Source organism: Pteronotus mesoamericanus, unplaced genomic scaffold (genome assembly GCF_021234165.1).
Source record: "Pteronotus mesoamericanus isolate MK-2021 breed Mesoamerican mustached bat unplaced genomic scaffold, CSHL_Meso_final contig_44, whole genome shotgun sequence".
Classification (NCBI taxonomy): Eukaryota; Metazoa; Chordata; class Mammalia; order Chiroptera; family Mormoopidae; genus Pteronotus; species Pteronotus mesoamericanus.
In genome coordinates this window covers 6,406,367-6,426,190 of record NW_026555166.1, presented here as the reverse complement: position 1 = coordinate 6,426,190, position 19,824 = coordinate 6,406,367, and the positions used below count along the sequence as shown (strand labels likewise).

The 19,824-nt window shown below is 50.7% G+C and overlaps 1 protein-coding gene across 5 annotated transcripts in view; it reads left to right on the top strand.

Moving 5' to 3' along the window:
- Positions 1 to 19,824, top strand: part of REEP1 (receptor accessory protein 1) — a 100,054-nt gene that overhangs the window by 72,319 nt on the left and 7,911 nt on the right. Inside the window, exons 6-8 of one of the 5 annotated variants that reach the window (XM_054577678.1) lie at positions 4,583 to 4,633; positions 13,533 to 13,710; positions 17,703 to 17,738. In XM_054577678.1, the coding sequence (XP_054433653.1) occupies positions 4,583 to 4,633; positions 13,533 to 13,710; positions 17,703 to 17,738 (265 nt within the window). Of the gene's footprint in view, positions 1 to 4,582; positions 4,736 to 13,532; positions 13,711 to 17,702; positions 17,739 to 19,824 lie in introns of all 5 variants that reach the window. The other 4 variants (XM_054577676.1, XM_054577679.1, XM_054577677.1 and 1 more) reach the window with 4 other exon arrangements.

Below are 19,824 nucleotides of genomic sequence, written 5' to 3'. Positions count from 1 at the left end.
GATCAATTACAGTGTTTGCACACTTATTAAAAAAATTTTTTTAAAGATTTTATTTACTTATTTTTAAAGCGAGAGAAAGAGGGAGAGAAACATCGATATGTAGAAGGTACATCAATCAGCCTGCAGCTCAGGCATATGCCCTGACTGGGCATCGAACCGACAACCTTTTGCTTTGTGGGACAGTGCCCAACCCACTAAGCCACACAGGTCAGCGCTTCTTATTCATTTTTTTAAATTCCCACTTAATTTTGCTTTAAAACAAACTCTTCAAAAACAATTCAGCATAAATAGTTATGAATAAAAAAGTCCTCTCCCTCTTATCCTTATCTATCACTGTTTTATCTAAACCTCTTGCTTGAATAAAATACCACCATCAAACAACCACAAAACTTTATTTTTGGAACCAGAAGCTTGTTCTGGGATGTTCACAAGCATAGTGATTTGAGGCTTTTGTCCAGACTGGAATCATTTGCCCTTGTCTTTGTTTTCTTTCTAGCAAAAAACTACCTATTTATAGTTAATCGGAGAGCAGGTATTGATTTTATTTTTATAAAACCTCCCTTGTGCTTAGACGGTATTTTCAGGAAAGAAGAGAAGACTGCTGCCCCTCCCCCCCATCCCCGTGTCTCACTTCTGTGGCTTCCCACCATCCTGTCTGCTGAATCCAAGTGACCAAGGACCACAGGAAGCCTCATGCTTGTCTCTTCATGCCTCTGGGGAACATTTTCCAGCCCCTGTGCTAGCTTACAAGTTAACCTTCTTCTGTTTTAGCTGAAGACTGCGTGGCATAAAATTAATATATGGAATTCAGTGCAGCAACTGGTTTTACACACCAAGATTATCTAAACTGTTATGAACAGCCTGCTGAAAAAATTAGGAAGTATTCCCTACCCTCTAGTCTCCCACACAAATGAGCTTACACCCAGCTTAGCTTTCCAACCCACGTTGGGGCAGAACCAAGCAAGGCTTTAGACCATTGTGGTTCTGCCACACTCACCTTTGTCGTTCAGTACCCCATCATTCTGCATCCCTTGTCCCTAAATGTTGCTGCTTGGAATGTTTGCTCACCTCACTCCACTTAGAAGATGGGTAGGTGGGTGAAGACTTCAGTCCCAGCATCACAAGTAGCTGAAGAGGGAGCGCTGGAATTCAGAGCTGCTGGCCTGACTTGTCCCCTCTCTTCGATGCTTACCTGTGCAGATTACACGCAGCCATATACATCAAGGGTTCCAGTGGACAGAGAAGCCAGCCTGCTTGACCTCAGAGAAGAGCCCGGTTGAGCCTAGGGGGTCTAAGAAGGCATTTTTAGAGTCACATGTGCTGGGGAAGAGCTGTTTCTCAGTTGTGATGATGCGGCAACTTCTTGGTCACCTTCTCCTTCCTCACTCTGCTGTCCTGCTTGCCCTCTTCCTCCCCTCGCGCCCTGAGTTGGGTGGGATTTCTCTCCTCGCTCTCCTCTTCCTCCTCAGGCCATCTCCTTTCCCTCGCCTTCAGCTGTCACCTGATGCTTCTCTTTCCTCCCACTTACTCTCCAGCCCGTTTGACATCCGTTCCCTCCTTCCAGGCCTCTTCTCTTCATATCCCCCCCGCCCCCCGCCCGCTTTCTAGCTTGGACTGTTGCCGTAGCTCCCCAAGTGGTCGGCGGCTCCTCTCCCTTCTCTTTGAGGCCTGTGCAGTCAGACTCTGATCCCAGCTTCCTCTGTTGTCTCTGCTTACCTTTTGGTTCTCCTTGTATTGCACTCACAGTACTGCTGTGCACTATTTCTAGAATTTTCTCTTTCCTGCTCATCTTGGTCCTTCACTTGCCTCAGCTTCTGCCTGTTTGAAATTCTGTTCACCCTTCAAGGTCAAATGCTGCTGCCTCTACAAAACCTCCCCGGATTCCAGGTGAAACAAGTCTCTTGTACTCTTGAGGTCATTTATATCCATGTCTTATCATCCCCAGTAGGTGTCAGTAAATGTTAAAGGAATGAAGGACTGTTATACGTATTTTTAGCTGTCCTAGCCCATAGTGTTTCTTAGCATCAAGTGGCTTTGGAGATAAATAGACCGGGGTTAAAATTCCCAGCTCCCCCACTTACTGATGCATCTGTGTGAGCCTCAGCTTCTTCACCTGCAAAACGAGCACGGTAATGGTGCCTTCTACAAAATAGTCATGAGACGATGTACATAGAGAGTTCACAGAATGTAGGGCTCATGCTACAAGATTAATAAGGGTTATCTCTTATTCACTTCTGTTCATCTTCGTTTGATCTCTGAGGCTGACCAGGGTCTTCTCTTCACTGTGGGACAGGATGAAAGAAACAACTCAGGCGCTGCCATTGGGCGGGTACTTAGAGTTCAGACTCTTCTGGAGAGGAGGCTGAGTTTCCCACTCGTGTGGATATAGGCCCTCGTCTCTTGTCCCGCTCCACCCTGCCTGTGCCGTGTCTCCCTGGGCAAGCCACTCTCCTGCCCTGGGCTTGTGTCCCTCTCGGCTCTGGACCCCACTTTCCAAACAGTTGCTCCTTTCTTCTCTTCAGCCTGGAGGCAAGCAGGTCCCTGTGGGGGAGCTTACAGCATGTGAGCACCTGCCACCCTCCTTCCCCCGCCCTGTTCCCCCGCTCCCCGCCCCGGGAGAGAGGAATGTCTGACCATCCAACCAGGGGTTGCTAGCGCAGGAAGGGACCTCACATGCCTTCACTGTAACCACTTGCCTCACAGGGGAGGACACTGAGGCCCAGGTGTTTCCAAGGTCATACAGGGGGTAAGGGCAGAGCGAGACATCATAGTTCCCAGTCCAGCATCCCTTGCATCACCCCCGGCCCCCGCTCCCCTGCGCACACCCTGGACTGACGGTTTCTAACCATTTCCTACTTGGATTACACCCCCCGGCCCCAAGGACCCGTGGGTGAGTGCCTGAGAAATGACGGTCTGCCATGGGAATTTTAGAGTTAGCCACAGCCCTGGATACTTTTAAGGTTGGCTGCCTACCCTTCTGACCATTTTATATCAAATGCCTCTAGGAGTTAAGAAGGTGCATTAATATGCAAAGCCATACAGCAAATGCCACTGAGACAAGCTCCCTCTTTCCCTTGAGGCAAGGCTGGGGCAGCACTTACATGCAGGAGGTGGTACTTGCCAGGTAAAGGAATTTGGATCACATGTACATGTTACCATGAGATAGAGTTTCTTTATCAGTTACGATAATGTGGGCACATTGGTAATGTAAGTATAAGCATAGTTCCACTTTTCATTAACAGCTGGACAGATTTGTCTTGTGGATGCCCCCTTAGTCCTTCTTTCCTCTCAGGCTTTTGGCATCTCCCTACCCTGCAAGGAAGAGAGATCTGCTAGCACATTAACCTCCCCTCGGGGCCTTCCCCTCGGAAGCATGGAGCAGGTGAAGCTTCCGGATGAGACAGTTCATCCCAGTAGTGGACTTGAATGTGCAAGGGCATCGACAGCCACTGTGTGGAGGTCCTTCCTGACCCCGAAATACTTTCACCTGGGCACCGGCCCGACTCAGGTGACCAGGCCCTGATCCGGATTACAGGGACTTGACTCATCTGTGCCTCGTCATTATTCCACACGGCCGTCTCTCAGCCCCCAGCCCCTGCTGCTCAGCTCAGCAGCCTTCTCCTGGCACCACAGGTCCAGCCTGTTGCAGACCAGAAGCACCAAACCAGCCTTCCCTCGATGGTTAATGTTTGTTTCTGCATTTCGTCTCCCATTAAGGGCTCTTCTCAAAAGGGAAGCTAGGAAATACAGTCTCTTTTCCAGGCATGCGTGTGCCCAGCTGCAGCCTGAGGAAGGAGGGGAGAGCAGGCAGGTGTCGGGCCGGCTCAGTGTGTGCTGCACAGTATGTGCGGGATATTCTCATTATTCTAAAACCCTGCTTCCTTCACATTGCTCACTACTCAAAACCTTCAGTGGAGCTCTCATCACAGTTCACGTGGAGGCCCCCCAGGTACGCGTTTTCCAGGCTTATCTCTTGCTTCTCTCCCAGACCCGCGCGGTCCCAGTTTCCCAAACGCGCCTCAGGTTTCCCGCTCTCACGTGTGGCTCCAGCCTCTCACCAGGCACAGCGTTCTCCCCCTTCCTTTCCAATGATGCCGTCCTTGCCCTGCTTGAGTCGGAGCTCTTGTGCGAGGCCTCCCCCACACCAGGGTGGGGTTTCAGCTGGCAGTGCTGTCTCTCCCTGCCCTGGATTTCTGTCACACACCGTGTCATCTTTGTCATTTGCCGCCTTGTGTGTATTTGTCTTGATGCCCCAGCTAGACTAGGAGCTCCTTGGGAGTAGGAACCATATCATGTTTCATGTTCATCTTTGTTCCTCTGCAACACTTTTCACACAGCTTTGTAAACATCAGTGTTCGTTGGGAATGGATGAGGGAGGGAGGGAGGGAAGGAAGGAAAGAAGGAGGGAGGGAGAAAGGAAAGGAAAAGGAAATGGAAGTGAACGGAAGGCAGGCAGGCAGGCAGGCAGGCAGGCAGGCAGGCTTATGTGAGTGAGCATAGGAGGCCAGGGCAGCATGGCTCCCTTCAACCCCGCTTTGTAGGCTTGGTGCACATGGCATTTTTTTCTTTTCCCCTTTATCAGGTGGCTCGACTCTTTCATTTTGTCTTCTCTTGGGACTTCAGCGAAGGGCAGGTAACCCCACTGAGAGGTGTGACTAACTCCAAACTGATCCGGTGGGGTAGAGAGGCCGGCAGCCCCCACAGCCCTCCAGCGCATGGTCCGGATCAGAGCCAGGTGCCGCCCCTGCCGACACCTGTGTGTGTGCGTGTGCATTCACTTCGGAGCTGGCTCTCACTGCACCGTCCTTCCAGAGCCTCCTAATATTAATTTGACAGCACCTAACTTACTTGGTTTTTTCCCTTTCTTTGTTTGATGCCTGGAAAATGAATTCAGTTGGATGATTGATGCTATGGTGGAGAGCGATCCTGTCTCTTTCTCTCTTGTTTGTGAATCCGATGCTGTGTCACAAACAAGGCCCTGTCTTCATGCAGCATGTCGTGAGGGGCCTGCCCGGCACCGCTGAGGGGCATGTGGGGCTGCGGCGGGAACTCCGTCAGTGAGGCGGCCGCACCGTGGGGACTCGGAAGGAAGTACTAACTGTTTGTGAATTACTAGTGGGAAATGTGGCCGTGCTGGTGGCTTTGCTGTCAATTGCCTGCCGCACTAAACCCTTTTATCTTTATCCTAATGTCCTCAGTTGCAGGAATTAGATACGTGGGAGGTGAGATGGGCTGAAACGTGTGCCCTGAGGCAGCCTTCCCCTGCGGCGGGATGTGTCCCTCTGGAAAAGAGGGCCTCATCGAGGGCTTACAACCAAGCTGACCGCTGCGTTGAATCAGGGCTCGGTGGGCTGTCAGGCAGGCATTCTGTTAGTGGTGAACTATTTTCCTTGGACCACCAGGTTATAAAGGTCTGGGTTTTCCTGAGCACACTTTCCTCCCCTGACCAAGAAGACACCAAAACATATAGAGTTTGTTGTGTGCTGGCCCAGATTTATAGAAAATTTAGTGACACAGTTTGCCTTTTGAAGTCCGATTTTCTAAGAGTTTTACCTAGGGAAAAAGATTAGAATAATCAGGAATGTCATTGCCATTGCTCCCAAGATAGTTCTGTGAAATTTGTGCAGTTCTGTGGAGCACAGCGGAGACAACCACTGGACCACGTTGGGGTGTTGTGCCCAGAAAGCAGCAAGCAGCATGCAAACAAGCAGTCGCACCAAAACTAGGTACAAGATGCTTGCAACACTGTGGAGAGCAAGGAACTCAAGCGTCCAAAAATACAGATAGGAGACTGGTTTTCTGGGAGGCTGAGGATGTCTGCCGTTCCGGTCCCATGATGCTAGGCTGTGAAGGGGTTCTTCCAGGGAGGGGATGCTGAGAACAGTGCTGGCTTGTGCTGTGACAGCTCCAGGGGCAGGTGCTTGGGTGGTCCCGAGGTAGGCTGACCTTAGTTCCTGAAATGGTCCCAAATTTATTAGCTTTTCCTGTGGCTCATATTCTCAATTCATTGTTGATTTGGGAGGAAATTGATACAAGACATTTAAAACACACATGCTGGCTTCTTGCCAAGAGGGAGGCATAGATAGATACACTTTGCCTCCTCACACAACCAAAAGAAGGACAACAACAAATTTAAAAACAAAAAACCAAGAATTGCCAGAAAATAGAACTGTATGGAAGTTCAACAGCAAGGAATTAAAGAAGAAATATTCATCCAGACAGGTAGGAGGGGTGGAGACAGGCAGCTGGGGCGGAGAGGATGCGCGGCAAGGCAGTGGCTGCCTGACCAGGCGGTTCCACATTTGTGTGCGATAAACTGGGAGGAACAGCTGGGGGAGCGAAACAGATTGTGCAACCCAGGGTTCTAGTGTGGGAAAAGAAAGCCTCAAAACCTCTGTCTGTAAAAACCTTTGGGGGTTGTGGCAGCAGGAGAAACTCCCAGCCTCACAGGAGAGTCTGTTGGAGAGACCAACAGGGTCCTAGAACATACACAAACCCACCCACCTGGGAATCAGCACTAAAAGGGCCTAAGTTGCTTGTGAGTAGCGGGGGAAGTGACAGAGCCAGCAGAGAGCTGAGCAAACAGCACTGTTCCCTCTTGGACCCCTCCCCAACATAATGGCACAATGCAGCGACCTGGGTTGCCCCACCATAGTGAATACCTAAGCCTCCACCCTTTTCAACGTAACAGGTGTACTGAGACAAAGACATATGGCCCAAATGAAAGAACTGATCAAAACTCCATAAAAACAACTAAATGATGAAGAGATAGGCAACCTATCAGATGCACAGATCAAAACACTGGTAATCAAGATGCTCACAGAAGTGGTTGAGTATGGTTGCAAAACAGAGGACAAAGTGAAGACTATGCAAAGTGAAATAAAGAAAAATATTCAGAGAACCAACAGTAAAGGGAAGGAAACTGGGGCTCAAATCAACAATTTGGAGCAGAAGGAGGAAATAAACATTCAACCAGAACAGAATGAAGAAACAAGAATTCAATTCAAAAAAATGAGGAAAGGCTTAGGAACCTGTGGGACAACTTTAAATATTTCAACATCCGAATCATAGGGGTGCCAGAAGGAGAAGAGGAAGAACAAGAAATTGAAAACTTACTTGAAAAAATAATAAAGGAAAACTTCCCCAATCTGGCGAAGGAAATAGACTTCCAGGAAGTCCAGGAAGCCCAGAACCCCAAAGAAGTTGGACCCAAGGAAGCGCACACCAAGGCACATTACACAACATTAAAGATAAGGAGAGAATCTTAAAAGCAACAAGAGAAAAAGAGACAGTGACCTACAAAGGAGTTCCCAAAAAGGTGTCCGTTGATTTCTCAAAAGAAACTTTACAGTTTCTTTTCCAGCAAGAAGGGGCTGGAAAGAAGTATTCTAAGTCATGAAAGGCAAGAACCTACATCCAAGATTACTCTTATCCAGCAAAACTATCATTTAGAATGGAAGGGCAGATAAAGTGCTTCCCAGATAAGGTCAAGTTAAATGAGTTCATCATCATCAAGCCCTTATTATATGAAATGTTAAAGGGACTTATCTAAAAAAAAAAAATCAAAAACTATGAACAGTAAAATGACAACAAACTCACAATTATCAACAACTGAACCTAGAGAAAACAAAAATAGAAACTAAGCAAACAACTAGAACAGGAACAATCACAGAAAAGGAGATGAGAGGGAAGGGGGAGAGGGGAGAGTGGAGGAAAAGGTGCAGGGAATGAGAAGCATAATTTGTAGGTACAAAATAGGGGGAGGTTAAGAATAGTATAGGAAATGGAAAAGCCAAAGAACTTACATGTACGGTCCATGGATATGAACTAAGAGGGGTGGTATTCATGTGGGAGTGGGGGTGCAGGGTGGAGGGGAATAAAAGGTAAAAATAGGGACAACTGTAATAGCCTAATCAATAAAATATATATTTAAAAAATAAAAATAAATAAAAAAATAACACACACATGCCGTGACTTTTTCACCCTTTTTCAGAGTTACCTCGAGAGGCCCAGCCTGTATTCTAGGGATTTTCAAAGCACTCTAGAAACTCTCACTTTAGAATTGAAATCAGAGCCAGATAGTCATAGACGAGGGTCTTTCATTCTTGAACTCAGAATTTTACAGTTGGAAGCAACTCTTGTTCTGCTCTTTAATTTCCCAGTGAAATCGCAAGGCTGAGAAAGACCCGGTTGACTTTGATGAGGCCCCAGAAGCAGGGTTGAGGCTGGGCAGTCGGTTTGTGGGCAAATACAGTGCAGTTCTGGCGATGCCACATCTTCTTTCTCAGTTGTTTTTCTCTGTTCTGTTTTATTTTTAAATAGTTCGAATAGTTCCAATAGTTTCATGTCTTTTTTTCTTTTTTAAGATGGCATTTCTCAGCATCATGCAAGCTCTATGTTTACAAAACGAGGTCCTCAAGGTGATCTTGGGAGAGTGCTGTGGCTGCTGTTAAAAATGAAATTGTAATAACTTCTTAATAGCTAATACATGTGCCTGGTACAACATTCTAAAAGTACAAAAGAGGGCGTTCAGCACAGAGTCAATCTCCGTCCCATTCCTGCCCTCCACTGACCTGTTTGTTTCTGAAGAAACCCTACCTTTCAGCAGGCCTTGCACTAATCCCTTCACTTGGCCATTAACACAGTACAGTTTGGATCCCCATCTCCTTGGGAGACAACTTCAAAGACCTCATCTGGGGTGGAATGAAGTGGCAGCGCTGAGTGGTGACAGCTCCTAAGAGATACACTCCTCTTTCCACCTAGTCCCCATTTTCCCTCCTTGCCCCCACCATCCAAAGTCCTCCAGGGTCAGGTCAAATTCAGTCTTCTCCAGATGCCGTGCCTCTCATGTGTGCCCTGTCCTGTGCCTCCAGACCTCTGGCGTCTGTCATACATTCCTCGTAGACAAAGCCCAACTCCCGGTTAGTAGGATGCTCCTCCAGTTCTGGGACGCTGGCTGATGCATTGGGGTCGGGGTGGGGATTTCCTGCGGTTGTTCTTTACTCGGGGGTTTGCTCAATAAATGGCTGTATGTTCATTCATTCAGCTCCTTGACCCCTAATGTGCATTGGGCAGAGTGGCAGATGCCAAGGCTGCAACAGTAAATAAACAATCTGGAGGGGAAGGCAAACCAACAATGCCAAAGTTAAGTAGGGTTGTCTGGAGTACAACAAATAAGTACAGACTGCGCTGAGAGCATGCGGCTGGGAGCTGAGGTGGTTAGAGGAAGCTTCTCTGGGAAGTGCGGCCATGCTGCGTTGACTCTAAAGTGCTGTGGTTTCTAAGACACATCATTCTCGTATGTACTGCTAAGGAAGCAAATAGTACCAATTAAATTAGGACATAATGCTTTTTCACTCAGAATTTTTACTTCTTATTAAAATGGCTCAGCCTTGTTTAGATATAGATTTTTCTGTGTGCCACTTTTGTATACACACTGAAAGGAACATACAAACACAAGAAATTGGCTGAGGTCTTCCCTAACCTCACTACGTTTTCTGAGTCTTACTCTCCTGAATCACTTTCCAGCTCAGCTCATGGGAACCAATTTACAGCCGCGCTGCATCGCTCTCTGTGCCTCCCAGAGCGCTGGTGTTCAGAGCTGTTGACCCTGGGATTTCAGTGCTTCCCATACCCATTCTGCTAGTTCAGATGCTGCCCCTTTCCTGATCTTACCAGGCAGTGTCATGAAATGTGTTTTAGACAACCTGGACTCATTCCTTCTTTAAGTGGTTCTTAATTGGTTTGTTAATTGAACACTCGGGTTTCAGTTCAGTCACGCCATGGCGAGTGAGAACCAAGAGCTTTTATAGGTAGGCCTGACAGATGTCAGGGCAACAGCAATGGCAAGACCTGCCCCAATTTCAGAGATGAGAAGCTGTCTTAGAATTCCTGGAAATCATTTACAAGAGTCTGGGAGTGAGTGCCATCATGATCCCTTGACTTAGTGATGCCTAGGCTCTGGGTGCAAGTCTCGGAGAGTCTCCTAGTCACAAGACGGCGGTTCTGCCGCACTCGAAGGCGGAAGCAGGCAGCAGGGCCAGGCCTTTCCCTTGCATGTCAGGAAAATACCTTCCCCAGCCATCAGGTCTCCCTCGCCTCCCATTGGCCAGGACTGCATTACATGGCCGTAGCTACAGGGGAGTTGGGAAGTCTGTTTTTTCTCATCATTTCAAGAATGGTGCCGGGAACGACTTTTGGATGGTCAACTAACAGTCTCTCCCACTATAGTCAAATACATTTGGGGTGCACTGAGTTAACACAAAATACTATAGGATCTCTCAAAGCTTCTGGTATGGTAATGTGGCTCATTGAATTATGGGGAATATGGTATTAAGCTTTTTCCAAACTTAGAAAATTTATTAAAATAGGAAATCTAATTTTGCTTGTTTCCAGGGTAAAAACAACAACAACAAAAAATGAAGGTTCTCACCTTCTCTAGGTAGCTCAGTTGGTTAGAGCATTGTCCAGTACGCCAAGGCTGCAGGTTCGATCCCTGGTCAGGGCACATACAAGAATCAGCCAATGAATGCGTAAATATGTGGAACAACAAATCGATGTCTCTCTCTTTTTCTTCCCTGCCCCTCTCTTCCCCGACTTCTGCTCTTTCTCTAAAATCAACAAGATAAAAACCAAAATGGATGTTTTCTAGAGCAGAGCTGAAGTGGCACTGTGGGAGTGGGGTGGCATTTGTGGGGAGTGGATAGAAATGGGGTTTTGAGGAGAGACAGAGGAGGCCTGAGAAGTTTACAAGTGAGAGAAACATTGATTTTGACCACCTGAGATTCCTTGAATGCGTACAGCTAATTTGTTTGCAAGAGCCTTGTATCCCTGCCACTGTGAATTCCTCTGAGACAGGACTAGGTTGATACCAAGCCATTATCTCCTCCTTCTCTTTCCTAACCTCTGCTGCTTCCAGCCTCTGTGATGCCCGTGATACTGGAGCTGGGCGGGCTGGCTTCTGGGAGCGGAAGGAGGGCTCTGCTGAAATGGGCGCGTGTGCCGCCTGCTCCCACTGGCTCTCAGACATCCTGCTGGGCATTTGCAAGAGCTGGCAGACACCCGGATGGCATTAGTTCCTGATCATTTATTCAGGCTTGAGACCATGAAAACCTTCCTGGTTCTTTTGGCCAGATGTAGTCTCTCTTTTTTTTTTTCTTTTTATTTCAATAGCAAGTTAATGTGTCTTCGGCAGCAACAACAGTTATCATTGCAGCTGACATTTTTTTGCACATGTGCTGTGCATTGGGCTTTATCATGCATATCTTTTACGGGCATAATCTCTTTTACTCCTCACCACCGTCCTGCCACGTGGAAGCTTTTCTGCAGAGGAGAGGGATGAGGTGGAGAGAGGTTAAAGTCACCCCGCTGTTGGTGATCAGACTGAAATTTGAATCCAGGTGTGACTAGAACTGTTGTTCTTAATCTGCACTGTAGCCTCTGGCATGGCACTTTTGTGTTATTTGTACATTTGTCTTTCTACATTTTGTCAGAAATCAAGCTGTTTTTAGTATTTCCTAATAATACCTAGCACAGTGTCTTGCCCTTGATAGGAAAGTTCTTGATAAAAAATTGTTGATCAGAAAAATGGATAAACGGGAGGATGAATAAACAAGCGAATCATGAGTGGTTTTCCTGAATGTTAGCCTAACATTGAATTACTCCCTTATAATTATCAGATATTTTCTCTCTTTTTTTCAGAATCAGTTTTTGTGCTTTGGTCATCTAATTTCTCCTAAACTCTAGGTATCTAGAATGTGTCTGGGTACAAAACCACGGATCTGTGGCTGAGAGACTTGGAGGGGATTACGCTGGTCCTGCCCTCGTGCTCTTGGCAAAGGCCGCCCAGCCGTTAGTGTCCCGAAGGTGAAGCCTCAGGCCCCTCGCCCACCGTGGTTCCAGGGCAGCGTCTGTGGCAATGAGGGCGACCTCTGTCTTTTTTCACATCGCGTCCTCCCAAATCCCTTTGCCTGGGTTTGTAATTCTAATTGTATTCATTTGCTTACTTAAATAGTTTTCTTTTGGTTGTTACTGGTTTCTCGGAGGCAGTTTTTATATCGTTGGCAGGTGGAGAACTTATTTTTTCATATTTTAGCGCATCTCTTTTATTCAGACATTTCTGCTGAACTTGCCTGCAAGCCCCTGCCGTTTCCGCTCCCCCAGGAGCTCGCGCTGTGGGTGCGCCCCGTCTCCCTGGCTCTCTCACGAGGGCCACTGCAGCGAACTGCTGCGGCGTCGTGGCCCGTTTTCATTACTATTTTTTAAAATAAGGAAAATGAAGACGTTCCCCAGACCCTTCTGCCATCTCTAAAAGCCTCTTACAAAGCTCGTGCGTTTCATCAGCCCCCCACAGCCCCAGCCCAGGGCGCTCTTGTTAGCTGTTCTCAGTGATTTTGTGCTGATTTGTTTCTGTTTTGTTTGCTGTGCCTTATCGTTCAGGCCCCCCCAGCCCCCTGGAACCACTCTTTCCTCATATGCAAATAAAATGCCCCCATGCCTTCATTCCGCACCCTCCCACGTACCAGTGGGAAGTCTGACGCCCGCCAGTATTTCTAAGGATACCCAGTGTTCACTGATCTGCCTGGGGGTTACCTGCCTAGTACCTTGCGTTCAAACCCCAATCCAGTTCTCAACAACCCCAGTTTCCTACCAGCCGGCCCCCAGCAGCCCCCCTCGCAGCCCCGAGGCTCACTGCAGCTCTGCCCCTGCGCCCTCAGGGCGGTCCTTTCACTGTGACGCAGATAGATCAGATAGATCTCTCGCATCCAGACAGCGAGGACCTTCCCTTTCAGAACTGTATTGGGCCAGTCTTGCTTCCTAAACAAAAGAACAGCTTCCCCCTGAGAGGAATTCTGTGGCCCCTTCAGAGTATGAAATGGTTACAGCCAGCAGGGTTTTTTCTTAACATCATATTTTCCTCCCTGACTCATTCCCGGCGGGTATTTTATGAAGCTCAAGTGCAGCAGTGGGAGCGAATGTGCTCCATAGTGACGTGAGCAGATAAAAGAAATCGCTGTTGTCATGGATTTAGAAATACTGTCTTTATTTCATATCCTTTGAAAAGAGGAAGGACTGAGCATGTACATTATTAGGTTTTGATTTTCTGACCGATTCCTGTGTGCTGGGATCTGAGAAAAATGCAGCTATATAAGGTTTTTTATTTATGTAAAGCCAGAGAAGCAGCAGACAACCCCTGCAGGGCAGAACTGCAGGCCACGGTCATGTCCTTGGCCCTGGGTCTGCCTGAGGCTTGAGCTCATCATCTAGAGGCATCTGAAGGGGAGGAAGGAGCTGGGAGCCAGAGGAACAATTGCTGAGCCCCACAGGAGGCCCTGGAATATTCCAGATCTTGACCCTCAGTGTTTCCAGCAAGTGCCCTGGGCACCTGACCCCCTGCAGGATCCTTCCAGGTCTTGATTTCCACCTTGCTGACTGTCAGAGCTTCCTGTTGACCTTTGTTTGCCTGCCCCCACTACTGCCCATGGTCTGTGGGTAGGGTCACTGATGTGTGCCCCCTCCTCTGTTGTATGCAGGGACAGGGTGCCTTATCAGAGAGACTCCGGAGCTTCAGCATGCAGGACCTCACCACCATCAGGGGAGACGGTGCCCCTGTGCCCTCAGGCCCCCCACCACCGGGGTCTGGGCGGGCCAGCGGTAAGCACGGCCAGCCTAAGATGTCCCGGAGTGCTTCTGAAAGCGCTGGCAGCTCAGGTAGGTGACATTTCACTTCTTCCCCGTTTTACCTGGTAGGTCTCACTTTCACGGAGGGGGCCCAGTCCAGTGTGTGCCTGTAACCTGGTCCTTGCCCCACAGACTTGACCAACACAGACAGTCACCACGCCAGGCCAGCCAAGGGGCAGAGCACCACTCAGGCCAGGACAGGAAGCTGGCCTGTGGACTCCAACCGGGGGGCAACTTTAGGTCACCTGCACCAAAGGGTCCCCTCTCCTTCGTCTGATTGTCTGGGGTGGTTGGGTCATAGTGCCTGGACCCAAGTCAGAGACAACAGGCACAGCTGGACTGGGCCAGGCAGCTCTCTCTGTCCTCGTCCTCTCTGCCCCCGCCCCCCCCCCCCCCCCCCCGCCAGGAGGGCCTTCCCTGCCTGAGCACCTGAGCGGCCCCTGGCTCTCGTGGTCCCTTTTCCCTGCACGGTTGTTTCCTGTACCTCTCTCACTCTACCCTGTCCTCCCCCCTCTGATCCCCCATTTGCCACGTGCAGTTCAGCCACCACATGCCAGGGGGGCGCTGGCTCCGAGGTTGAATTCCTCTGTGGGCTTTCGGAAACCGCGCCTCTGTCTCTGAGGTCTGCCTCTGGTGGTCAAACTCCTGTCCAGAGGTCGCCGGTACTGGTATTGATCTGCGGGCCTTGCAGAGTCCTGGGTCCATCTGCGGAGATTCATTAGGTCTGGCCGAGACCCGGCTGTGTGCATCCGTGCTTGGGGCCCGCCCACATCCAGCCCATCAGTGGGTTTCAGGCTTGTGGAGGCTACGGGCGTGGGTTGGGGGCAGGGAGCTGGGCTGGGACTCACTGTGTCGCAGACCATTCCTTGGGGAGATACAGGGACCTTGGCTCTCGGGCTGAGCACCGCCACCACCAGCAGAGTGCTGACGGTAAAGGGGGTGCAGGAGACAGTTCTTGATTGCCACCTCTACCCTCACCCTTGGTGGGAAATTGAGCCTCAGTGTGGGAATTGGGTAACTCTTCTGGAATATGTGCCTATAATGTGTGCCTGCTGGTTGCCCTGCCCTTAAGTGTACAAACAGGGACCCCCAGGCCACCTGGACCCTGACTGGGGAGCAGCCTGCAGGTAGCACCTTAGCCAGAGCCCAGGGACCCTGCAGACGTTTGGGCATCTTAGATGTGGCTGGGAAAGAAGGAGCCCGATGGCCACCGGGAATGCTGCTCATGGCCCCTCCAGGGAGGCGGGACAGCGCACAGCCAGGTCAGGGCCAACCCCTCTCACCGGCCCCGGGTTTGAAAACGGTGGCTTTTCTGTTGGAAAGAAGAAGTTTTAACTCTGGCCAGGGCTGGGGAGGTGAGGGCTTGGCCATGGCGGGAGGTTATCTCCTGGGGAACCCCTCCCAGGACAGCTTAGAATGGACTCCCCAGAGGCCAGGCAGAAAGGGACCTCAGGAATCATTTAGTCCAATCCTCTCATTTTACCGACTTAGAGACAAAGGCCTGGGGAGGGGAACTGCCACCGCGGTCACGGCTGGTGGGGGGCTTCTGTAGCCTCCTGATCCTGGGCCCTGTGTCCACTCACCCGTGGACCATCCAGGTTTCCTTGAGCATCTGAGCTGCTGACCTGCTGGGTACAATCCCAGAAATAGGTGAAATGGGGTTAGGTACCGCCTCCACCCCCGAGTGGCTCATCAGCTACTGAGCCTCCAGTGCAAGCTGTCATTTGGAAGGAAAAAGAGCTTCAGTTCCCTGAGACTCAGAAGGCAGAGCAGAGCCGGCGGGGTAAAGTTCCAAAGGGGAACTGCTTATTGGCTGTGTGACCTGGGCAAGGAATTTCCTGTCTTGCACCCCAGCTTCCTTCTCTGTCCATGAGGAATGACGATTCCCATTTGTGGGGTTGCTATGAAGATTCAAATGAAATAATCTATGTAATAGTGCTTAGGCTCATTTCTGGCACTCTCGTATCTCCTATTGTTCGTGTTGAGCTGTTGTTTAATTCACCTACGAGAGCAATTTATATGTGAGAGTGTGCAGAAGAGAAATGGGCTGCCTTGCGAGGTAGTGAGATCCCTGTCACTGGAAGGGCTCAAACCAAAGTTGAATGGTCTGGTACCAAGACTCTAGGAAGGGATTCCTGGTTTGGCTAAGAAGTGGGCCTAGGGGGCCCCACAGTGCCTTTCCCTCTTAGATTCTGTGCTGTCATAGAGGTGAACCAAGTGGAGGAAGAGGGCTCAGAGAGGCCTTGCACTGTGCCAGGGCCACAGAGGACCTCACCTTGGTGGATTATTCAGGGCGGCCTTAGAACTGGCAGGGTGAGGAGTCTGGTGGGAGCTAAAAGGGCATGGGAGCTTCCTCTTGGGCTTTGAACATGTCCCCAGGCCAGCACCAGGCAGAAGAGAGTCTGGGACGGTTTGTGTGGCGTTGGCCCTGCCACCCCATCAGCAGTGGTGCCCTCTGACACGCCCCAAGGAGGCGGCGGGGCCGCTCAGGTTGCGGGCCAGGCTGGTGGCGCTCGGTCGAGAACCAGAGAACCCCCACGCTGCAGCATAACTCTGCTCTCCTCACTGCCTGCCCTGGGCCTCAGCGCCGGTGGTCTCAGGGCCAGGGAATGGAGGTGCTGGCCGAGCTGTTCTGGGACCTAAAATAAAAATGATCTCAGAAAGAAAAACAGGGTGAAAGACGGTCCAAGGCCTGAGCATAGGGCACAAGCACCCAGATCTGGGGCTCTCATAATCCCTGAGTTGAGGGGTGGGGTGTCTGGGAGGATTCCCTGGAAGTAGGCCCAGCCACACAGGGCTGGCATTCCTTCCCGCCACCCTGGACACCAGGCATGTGGGCCCTGGACACCAGGTATGGTTGGGTAGGAGAAGGGGCCCCAAGTCTGGGCTTCCATCCTCCATCCTGTCTGGGTGGCACTGGACCCATGCAGAGACAGCACACGCAACCCTGAGAGGCACGTGTCGCTCAGCAGTCGCCATTCTTGTTCCCACTGGGCCTAGGTGGAGCCTCAGAACCTTTCTCAGGAAGTCACTGAGGAAGCCAGATGATTTGGCCTTGGCACAGAAGATGAGCTGAATCCCCTTACGCTTTCTCCTCTGAAAAAGAGCAAAATAATCCCTGCTCAGCCCACATCTTAGGGTTGTAAGGAGAGCAAACAATTTGCAAACCCTGGACAGGTAGCAGGCGTTAAAGGTAACCTGGGGGAAGACAGGTAAGAGGTGGTGGCTGCACCCCACGCAATTGCATGCAGCCACTGGATGCAGTAGTTCCAGTGTAGATCTTGAAAACATGATGCCTAATGAAAAAAGTACAAAACTGAATGGAATACTATGTAACAAGTTATGTAAAATAAAAATATAAACCCATTGTCAAAATAGCAATATGAAGTTTGCAAGAACACATTGCCCTTCTTACAGAATAAACTGCAAAATATTTTGTCAGACATCATCTGTTGAAAGATGCTGGACCCCATGAAGGGGTACAAAGGGAGCTGAAAGAATGATCCTTGCCTTCCATGAACTTGGAGACACCTAGCATGTCTTTAGCAAGCACCCACCCAAGGCCTGGATGTACATCCAAACCAACGGGGTGTGCAAAGCAGCATGTTAGGCCTTCAACCAAGTGGCTAGGGCACTAAGAGCTTTGGGGGTCAGCGGTCAGTCTGTGGGTTCATGAGAGGTCCTTCTGCACTGGAAGGTGAAGGAAGGAAGGGCACGTGGGCAGGGATGGGTGGAGCTATTTCCCAGAGGAAATTTTGACCCCAACCCCCGCCCTCCCCAGGGCTGCAGGGTACAAGAACTAACCTTTGTGGCCAGCAAGGGCATTTGCTAGCATCCAAGAGGAAGCTGAATCTGGAATGATCCCCTCCCCTACCTTAGTGTCTCTATAGAGACCCACATCCAGGGGACCCCTATATTGAACACACTGAGATCCCCACATTCCTCCTGGGCCTCCCTGTTTGCCTGGGGCTGGTTCCTGTCAAGAGGGGGCTATCACTGATGGTGCCCCCCCATCCCCACAGTGTGTACCTGCTGCTCTACCTGCAGGACCAGGAAAGGTGAGTAAGCAGCCAGCCTCTGCAGCGCGCTGGACTCTCGCCTCTGGAGGAGGTTCTAACCATGGGCTGGCACCTGACCTTGGGGCTCCCTTCCAGCAGCAGGAGGTTAACCTCTTAAAATAGCAAATGTATTATCTTATAGTGTCTGCAGGTGAGAACTTTGGGGGCAGCTTAACTGGGTGGCACTGGCACAGGGTAGTTGAGGTGTCGGCCAGGGCTGCAGCCATCTGAAGGCTAGGCGGAGGCTAGAGGATCTGCTCCCAAGATGGCTCTTTCGTGGCTACTGGCTGGAGGCCTCAGTTCCTTACCACATGGGCCTTTCTAGGGCTGCTTGAGTGTCCTTAAACATGGCAGCTGCCTTTACCCAGAGTGACTGGAGAGAGAGAGAGGAGGGGAGAGAATGAACATGAATGCAGAAGTCGTGGAACCCGTTCGGGCCTAGTCTTTGGACTTGCACACCACCACTTCTGCCTCGTTCTCTTTGCTGGAGATGAGTCACTGAGTTCAGCCCACACTCAAGGGGAGGGGAATTAATCTTTACTTCTTGAAGGGAGAAGTGTCAAAGAATGTGCAGGGGTTTTTACCACCACCACAGGGTCCTGGGTCCTTGTGCTCTGGGGCGAGGGCGCAGGAGCTCGCCCAGGGCCTCTGACGTGCGAAGCCCTGCAGCCCCCAGGGGTGTTGGTCCTGCTGCCCCCAAGGGAGCCCTGGTCCTGCTTTGCCACTTACTACCTGAGTCCCCATGTGTGAACCGCCTAACCACTCAGAGCCTCAGTTTCCTCACCTTGAAATAGAGATCAAGATCCCCGCTTCCCGCCTTAACTGTGCTGTTGGGAAAACGGCTGTGAAAGGGCGCCTGGAAGGAGGATGGCGTGGCTGTAACCCAGAGCAGCTGGGGAACCTCAGGGAGAGGGGGCGGCCTGCGCTCTCCTGGTCCTGCATGGGGGTGCCGGCCGCTGCCCTCCTGGGTGTGAGCGTGGGCTTGGTGGGCCGTGGCCACCCGCGGTTGGCCGTGCTGCCCTCTCTTGACCTGCTCCTGCGGTTTCCTTCACCTTAACTAGACACTCGAGGGACTCGCTCTAGTGCTGGGCCAGCCCAGCTCCCTGCTTCCACCCCCATGGCGCCACCTGGCCCGCAGCTGCCCGCTGGGGTGAGGGCGGGGAGGCACGCACAGGGCCCTTACCGCCTGGGCACCCCCCCCAGCCCCCACCGACGCAGCTGAGGCAGGGGCCGTCCCGCCCACATCATGGCGGGCAGGAGGACCTGAAGCTGTGTCATAAGAAGAGTCATGTTTTCTCTGTGTCTTCATTTTTAAGGTTTCTCAATGCCAAGAACTTTTAAGGCCTGTAGAAGACTTGGGGGTTCGAAGGCCATAAGCCCATTGTGAACCGACAGGATTTGTGAGCTGGGGACAGTGGAGGGAGACCATCCTGCTCCCCTGGTTATGATTCCGACTGGCCATGTGTCCCCTGGGGGCCTCCTGGTCCACATCAGATGCAGGAGGGATATAATATATGTTGTGCACTGAAAACTAATATGATGTTATCTGCTGATTATCTCTCACAGGAAGGATGGGAGGGAGGGATGGTCTGCACCCAGCAGCTTCCAGCACTCGGGCTAATCTTGGGCCTGGTGGAGGTAGTAGTTCCCAGAAAACAATGATGCAACGATAAAATTTTGAGTGTAAATTCTGTGAGCCATTCAGAAAGCCTCTAATTCTGACACATCGTGACTTAGGGGACCAGGGAGAGTAAAGCTGCCTTCTGTTCTGTTTTTCCTCTTGGGGACTGCTCTGTGCTGCTCTCTGGGAAGCCCTGGCTGCTTTCATAATCAGGGGCTGCATTTCCAGGGCACCCAAATACAGTGGCAGTTGATTGTAGGAACTTAGTAGAGTTACTGTCCGAGGGAGCTTTGGGGACACGGCACGTAGCAGCAGGTGGGGCTCAGAGGACCCCCCAGGTGGGCGTGGCCCTGCTCAGGGTGTGACCTGGGAGCCTCTGCCCCGCCCTTCCTTTTTCGGCCCCTCTCAATACCCAACGCCCCAGAGTTCTACTCGCCCCCTGAAGTGTGCTCGCAAGGAACCAGC